At 42.9% G+C, this 7,703-nt stretch overlaps 1 protein-coding gene across 6 annotated transcripts; it reads left to right on the forward strand.

The window, feature by feature from the left end:
- The first annotated feature begins 1,348 nt into the window (after positions 1 to 1,348).
- LOC121026759 (ADP-ribosylation factor-like protein 4A) lies at positions 1,349 to 4,280 on the forward strand. 6 transcript variants are annotated; one of them, XM_040469534.1, is made up of 2 exons: positions 1,349 to 1,796; positions 2,962 to 4,280. In XM_040469534.1, the coding sequence occupies exon 2, from the start codon at positions 3,051 to 3,053 to the stop codon at positions 3,651 to 3,653; it is 603 nt and encodes a 200-aa protein (XP_040325468.1). In that variant the 5' UTR covers positions 1,349 to 1,796; positions 2,962 to 3,050; the 3' UTR covers positions 3,654 to 4,280. The 6 variants fall into 6 exon arrangements, with proteins under 6 accessions (XP_040325468.1, XP_040325467.1, XP_040325465.1 ...); XM_040469533.1 differs by having other exon boundaries at positions 2,965 to 4,280; XM_040469531.1 differs by having other exon boundaries at positions 1,349 to 1,787.
- Positions 4,281 to 7,703: the final 3,423 nt, after the last annotated feature.

Consider the following 7,703-nt stretch of genomic DNA (forward strand, 5'->3'; position numbering starts at 1 on the left):
GAGTAGTGTGGTCTTGAAAATATACACTGTACTTAGACCTAAGGTTTTATGTCTATTCTTTAAAATAATTTTTTAATGTTTATTTTTGAGAGAGAGAGAGAGAGAGAGAGAGAGAGAGAGAGAGAGAGAGAGAGAGAAGCAGAGTGTAAGAAGGGCAGGGCAGGGAGAGGAGGAGACACAGAATTCAAAGTAGGCTTCAGGCTCTGAACTGTCAGCACAGAGCCCCACCTGGGGCTACAACTCATGAACTGTGAGATCACAACTGGAACTGAAGTTGGAAGCTTAACAGACTGAGCCACCCAGCTGTCCCTTATGTCTGTTACTTTAAAAAAATCTAGTAATAAAGGTAATAAATATCACTAGCAATGATGGTGTTGAGAAACATAAATTTCTTGAGGAAACTTCAATCTGTATTTTCAAAGTGAAATTGTTTTTATTTTTTTATTTTTTAATTTTTTTCAACGTTTTTATTTATTTTTGGGACAGAGAGAGACAGAGCATGAACGGGGGAGGGGCAGAGAGAGAGGGAGACACAGAATGGGAAACAGGCTCCAGGCTCTGAGCCATCAGCCCAGAGCCCGACGCGGGGCTCGAACTCATGGACCGCGAGATCGTGACCTGGCTGAAGTCGGACGCTCAACCGACTGCGCCACCCAGGCGCCCCGTGAAATTGTTTTTAATGTGCACCATGTATATTCTTCCAAGTTCCAATCTCTTACAGTCCCAACCCAAAAGATGTTTGTTGATTGACACTTTCCCAGTACCACACCTTCAATGTTGTGTAAGTATCCTGAAATTATCACTGATCACATTTTTAATTAAATTTTTTCATGTGGCAATTTGGTTACTCTTTTGCTCCCAATGAGAACAACATTCCAGGAGACAGAGACAAGGTCTGATTTCTTCACCATTCTATCCCTGAGGACATAGAATTGTCCTTACTGCCTGTTAAGTCAGGCTTGACTTATGAGTCAAGCACACAACTGCCATTTAGGGTCAGAATTATTCAACAGGAAGCATTAGGCATTTAATGACTAGTAAGTAGACTTTAAGTTCCACTAATTTTCCTTGGGTTAATAGAAACGCCTATTTAATGTTTCAGTTTATTTCCTCATTTGTGAAACCGGGATATTTCTACCTCACGGGGATGTTGCTAGGGTCGTGTGGGAGAGAGGGAATTTATTTGCTTTGCAAAAGGATGATGAGTTTCAGACACCATTCTGCCCCAGACGTTCAGGCCAGCTACTGAGGCACGCCCACGTCATCCCGTTATATAAGGGGCCCGCCCGTCCGGGATCTTCTGAAATCTCTGACGGTACGTCACCGGCCACCGCCCAGAGGACATCGTACGGCGCCCGGAGGATAGGCGGTGCAGGGTGGGACCCGCCGGGAACTATCTCAAGCCACCCGCCGGCTAGAGAAAGCGTCGGAGACAGCAACTGCTCTGGAAGCTGAAGCCGGAAGCTCCGCCCGACCTCGACTGTGGCGGGTCCGGGTTAGGCCAGTTCGAACGTGACCTTGTTTTGCCGTTGCTAGGAGACCGGGCTCCCGCACGCCCCCCAATGGCCAGCTCCCGGGTGCGCGCTGAAGGGGGGCGGGGCCGCGGCTGCTGAGCTGAGGGATCCGCCGGGCACCGTTAGGAGGCCTGGCGCTCGGCGCCAGCCGGGCGCCCCTAGAAGCCGCGTATCACCCTCGGCCACCAACGGGGCCTCCCTGGTGCCTTCCGACAGGTAGCAGCGCGCTCCCGAGCTGCTGTGAGCGACGCTGGGTCCAGACCAGGAAAGACGGTGAGTCAGGTGAGCCGCAGCGGGGCGGGCAGCTGGTGTGGCCACGCCCTGCGGAGGGAGAGGAGGCGGCCGGGTGCGGAGGGGCGAGGTATAGGGATCGTGCTGGCGGGACAGTGACCCTGCCCGTGCGGGAGCCGCACATAGAATCATTCACGCCTGGGGGTTGGCACGGCCTCGGCGAGCACCTTTCGCCAGCGGACGAAGGGTTAACGCGCCGGCGGTGATCGTGGGTCCCGGATGTGGGAGCCCCGGCCGGCGTTCGCCTGCCGCGCTGCAGGTGCGCCAGAGCGGGCGGAACGAGGTGTCTGGCAGCGACCTGACCGGCCGGTCGAGGCTCCTTGTCACCTGCAGGGGCCACTCGGCTTCCTCCGTGGGCGCCTTGTTTTCTAACTTAAGGGCAACAGGTGGTGCCTGTGGACCGAGGGAGAGCCCAGCTCGGCCGCACTGGGAGCGGCAGTTATTCTCACCAATTAGGGCACTGGGGCGTGTGTGTATTGGACGCGCTGACGCGGGTGACCAATGGGATTTGGGCTCGTGGGTGGGCAGTGAGGAGTGGGCGTGGTCAGAGTCCGAAGCTAAGGTTTCTGGTGCAGCAACTGCCAGAGCTGCGTGGAGAGCTAAGCTGAGCGGTCGTGGGGTGCTTTTCTCTCCAACCCCGTGCGTGAAAAACGTCTAACAAATGCTTTCCTATTTGGATCCAGACTCCAGTTCCGGAGGTGAGAGCACTGTGCTGTTTGCCGGGGGGGCGGGGGGGGGGGTTCGTGAAGGAGGGATAATAGTGACCCTGGGTATGCTGTTAAGCACGTGGAATTAGATCCCTAAAATAGGATTACGTGTTACGAGTTTTCTGCCAAAAAAGGCACTTCTGTGGTTATTGTAAGTCGAACCAGATACTGGTGATTAGGTTATCTTCAGAATGAGGTCTTTGAGATTTGGAACCCAGGGACGTAGAGAAGTACGTGTTACTGCAATTTTCATGACTGTGAAAGAATTTGAATCACCAGGATTATTCTGTCTTTTGCCTTGGTTTGCGTGCGTTTCAGATCTCATTTGCCTTATTTACTCGAACAAGTTTTATTTTCAAGTTCCTCGTCTTAATATAAGAAGAAGGGGAGAGAGAAAAACAGTTGTAGTATGGTATTTCAAAGAATAACTTATTCATTTTTCCCCTCAGCAGTCTTGTAGCTGGATCCCCTAGGAAGAGAAATTCTGAAGCAGTAAGAAGAAAGCATTTCAATTTGGAACACTAATTTGCACCTGGAAATGGGGAATGGACTGTCAGACCAGACTTCTATCCTGTCCAGCCTGCCTTCATTTCAGTCCTTTCACATTGTTATTTTGGGTTTGGACTGTGCTGGAAAGACAACTGTATTATACAGGCTGCAGTTCAATGAGTTTGTAAATACTGTACCTACCAAAGGATTTAACACTGAAAAAATTAAGGTAACCTTGGGAAATTCTAAAACAGTCACTTTTCACTTCTGGGATGTAGGTGGCCAGGAGAAATTAAGGCCACTGTGGAAGTCATATACCAGATGCACAGATGGCATTGTGTTTGTTGTGGACTCTGTTGATGTTGAAAGAATGGAAGAAGCCAAAACTGAACTTCATAAAATAACCAGGATATCAGAAAATCAGGGAGTCCCTGTACTTATAGTTGCTAACAAGCAAGACCTGAGGAACTCATTGTCTCTCTCAGAAATTGAGAAATTGTTAGCAATGGGTGAACTGAGCTCTTCCACTCCCTGGCATTTGCAGCCCACCTGTGCAATCATAGGAGATGGACTGAAGGAAGGACTTGAGAAACTACATGATATGATAATTAAAAGAAGAAAAATGTTGCGGCAACAGAAAAAGAAGAGATGAATGGTAATACCTTTTCGATCTGTGTGGAGTAGGTTTTCTCCAGTCTGATTTTGACAAATGGAAGAGTGTCTACAGCCTGGTTTGCCTGCCTGCCCTCCTGGATGCTGATAAAGCTTTGTTTTGTTGAACAATCAGATGCCCAACTCTTTTGCCTTGTGGGAGATGCGTAAATGCAGTGCTTCTTAAAATGGTCTCTTCTCCCTACCCCACAAATCTTTTGGTACTACCATTCTGGGAAGCCAAGCATGGATAGCAAATTGACCAGAAAACACTTGTGGAAATTTGACCTGAAGTTAGTGAAATAAAACTTTGAAGAGTATCTGCCTAGTGTTTTGTATTTGCATCTTTTGGGGGGAAGCCTTTACGAGGAAATTACAATAGAAGGCTCTGTATGTTAAGATGAAATGCTAATGAATGGAAATGTTAAGGTAGATTAATATATATACAGTTGTATTGATCACATTGGTCCAACCAGTAAGGGATAAGGAGGAAGTGTTTGTTTTTTTAAGTTTTGGCCAAATGCATTTTGACATTTTCTGGAATCAAATGATGTAATGCTCTATCTTAATTCTGGGCAATGTTTTAAATTGGTCTAACTTAAAATAATAAAAATAAGGTATTGGCATATTCAAGTGCATGAATTAGTTTTCCTGACAATGCATGTTTTGGTGTGTAGTTGTTTACTTTTTAGAAGTAGCTATGCATCTTTCTCCATGGTCAGGTTTAAAACACCCTTTGGGGGATTTAGGGCTGTTGTAGAAATAGTTTATTGTCAGGAGCACTTTCACTTGAACCTAAAGTAAGTTACTTAATTTTTTTATATCGTAAATTAGGGCATGTAGACTAATCATAAATGCACACGCTTGGTATATGTATGGATTTATGAAGAAAGCAATGGACGAATTCAGTCAAGAGGATGTAATTACAGTACATGGTCTCTAAAGTATTCCAGTTGTAAAATATTTGTTTTCTTGACGCTGGCTGAAAGATGTGGTTTCATATATTTTTGTAGTCTTTTGAGAGGAGCAAAAGCTTTATAAACAACACCTGATGCACTGTGGAGTGAAAATGTAAGAGGTATCCTATAAATGCTCTGAGCTTTAATTTTTTTGTTTACAATCCAAGCAGCGTTATGTGGGCAGTCAAGTCCTGACTATAAGGTAGGAAGAAGTGAAACAGTACTGCTGATAAAAATTACGGTTCTAGAAAATGAAGGAGAAAGTAGCAAAGCTATGTTTTATGAAAATTCGCTGGTGCTGTTTACACTGGAATCCAAAAAACCCTCTAAATTAAAAGGAGGAAAACCCTCTACCTGATTCTTACCTACAAGCAAGGACTTATTTCCAGTGATCGTATATTAGCAAATCTACATAATTTCTACGTGTAAAGCCAACAGCTGTTTGTTCTGAAGATAACCAAAAGGACTGCACTTTGCTAACAGGCTTTTATTTGGATTTGGTTTTCTGTTTTGGGGGTTGGTTTTGTTTTTAGTGGTACAGTTAGGTTTTCGGAACCTCGATCCTTGTTACACACGAAATAAAGTAGCTTCCTGTGGAGCTCTCATTGTTAAATGTACCTGCACTAGTGACATTCACTTAGAATGTTTATATTTATAAAAACGTGGATAATAACTACGAATAAAGTACTGGAGGCACTAGGAAAACAGTGTTTGAGTTTTAATGTATTTCCATTTGCTGAAGCTTTTAATGAGGTGTGTAAAAACAACCCTGACAGCTGAGTTACAGAGTCCTAAAGTAGTTTTATTTCCCTGAAGTGTGGCAGAGGCACCAAAGACTGTTGTCTGGGAGAACCTTTTTTTTTTCCCTTTCTCTGAATGAAATCATGAAACACTCTAAACATCACTACATCCGTGATGGATTAATAAAGCTTGCTGAAAAAAAACAAAGCAAAAACAGGGAATGGATTTAGATTTTTAGCCTTCCGGTACTTTGTATATACTTGCTGTATAAAATTGTACTGTTTTAACGATCACTTGAAAGTTTAAGCGTGCTGACCCTTATTTTGTAGCCTAAGAATTTGATAAGCAAATTCATGTTATCTAAGCATTTCATATTTAGTGCACAACTGAACAACAAAATAGCGACAATACTATACTAGCTTTTATTTATGAAATACATTTTCAACTCCAAAACTGGTTGTAATGTTTTCCATTTTGCTAAGTTGAAGTTCCCCAGCACCTTTTCTAGCTATTAATACCATAGGATGATGGGATGGTAGGAATCTTCCCACAATACACCCAAAGAGTTTAGACAATGCTCTTATATCCAGTTTTTTATTAAGGTACAACTTTTCTCAAGTGTATTTCTAAAATATTTTCTTATATTTAAGGTTACTTGGTTTAATACCAAACCTTAAGGACCGGATGATTCTAAATGCAAATTACTATCAAAGAAAGTTAAATATAAAAAAGTTTAGGGTAATTCCTAAATGGATTATAAGCATTTAGGGGGAAAAAAAAAGCGTTGTGTAGTTTATGTAGCCACCATAGGTTTACTAAGAGTCATGGAAAAATGAATGAAGCCTTGGAAGTTGAAAAGTGAAGCTACTGGTAAAAATAAATGTATGTAGAGAAAATGACTAGCATGTAGAAGCTTGATGGTTTCTGAGCAGAGGGAAAGACATAGAATGTTTTTGTTTGTACAAGCCATTTGACACTTAAATGGTGTTTGATTAATTATTCATATTGACCTGGAGGGAGGTCTTAGGTAGAGTGTTTTCGGGGGTTCTATTTAATACAACAATTTCATCAGTAATATAAACACAATGGTTTCTTGAGTGATAGCAAAAGACACAAAAAATGTTTGTTTGTTTTTTAACTTTTGGTGATGTAACACTCAGCATTTAGTTAATACAACTTGGAACTTTGAATATAGCATCGTCTGAAGTTGGAATTTTACATTTAAGGTTTCAATTTAGCAGAAGATTCTTAAATGGATAGTGGTAATGCTTGTGTAACATTGTGAATGTACTTAATGCCACTGAGTTACGCTTCGGAAAATTGTTAAAAATAGTAAATATTGGGGCGCCTGGGTGGCGCAGTTGGTTAAGCGTCCGACTTCAGCCAGGTCACGATCTCGCGGTCCGTGAGTTCGAGCCCCGCGTCGGGCTCTGGGCTGATGGCTCAGAGCCTGGAGCCTGTTTCCCATTCTGTGTCTCCCTCTCTCTCTCTGCCCCTCCCCCGTTCATGCTCTGTCTCTCTCTGTCCCAAAAATAAATAAACGTTGAAAAAAAAAATTAAAAAAAATAAATAAAAATAAAAAAAATAAAAATAGTAAATATTATATATATTTCACCATGATAAAAGATTTAGAATATTAAGTGTACACTTCGTTTCGAAGAATCAGCCAAAAGTAAAGTGAGGGCATCCTAATTTAGAGGCGAAATTTCATTACAAATTTCGTGGAAGATGGGTATTTTTTTTTTAATTTTTTTTAATGTTTATTTCTGAGACAGAGACAGAGCACGAGTGGGGGAGGGGCAGAGAGAGAGGGAGACACAGAATCAGAAGCAGGCTCCAGGCTCTGAGCCGTCAGCTCAGAGACTGATGCGGGGCTTGAACTCACAAACCATGAGATCATGACCTGAGCCGAAGTCGGTCCCTCAACCGACCGAGCCACCCAGGCAGCCCGAAGATGGGTATTTAAAGCTTAATATGAACGAATGTAGCATGCTAAAACTAATAATCATAAAATTAGTATTAAAATATGTGATATAATAGTCTGAACCACAGCTGAAGTATGTACACAAGATAGAACTGTAGGAATAACTACACGGGAGGCTAGTGGAGCTTCAGAGTCAGGTGAGGGTTCAAATCCCAGCTCTCCCACTATATACTTGTAACCTTTTGGCAAGTTCTTTGAAACTTCTCATGATGTGAGTACCCTCCTGGTAAAATAAAGACTGTCACAGAGAATTTTGAGAGAATTGAGTGAAATAATGTCAGCTATTTAGCTCTTTATTTCATAAGAACTCAATAAATGGTAGCTATTATTGTTAACCAATATGGATCACTAGGTGTTGAGAGGCAGT

This window comes from Herpailurus yagouaroundi, unplaced genomic scaffold, assembly GCF_014898765.1.
Source record: "Herpailurus yagouaroundi ecotype Mexico unplaced genomic scaffold, PumYag 162435, whole genome shotgun sequence".
NCBI classification, from domain to species: Eukaryota; Metazoa; Chordata; class Mammalia; order Carnivora; family Felidae; genus Herpailurus; species Herpailurus yagouaroundi.

What these genes read in the sequence shown, in the direction of transcription:
- LOC121026759 (XM_040469534.1), top strand. Translation starts at nt 3,051, where the DNA reads ATGGGGAATGGACTGTCAGACCAGACTTCTATCCTGTCCAGCCTGCCT.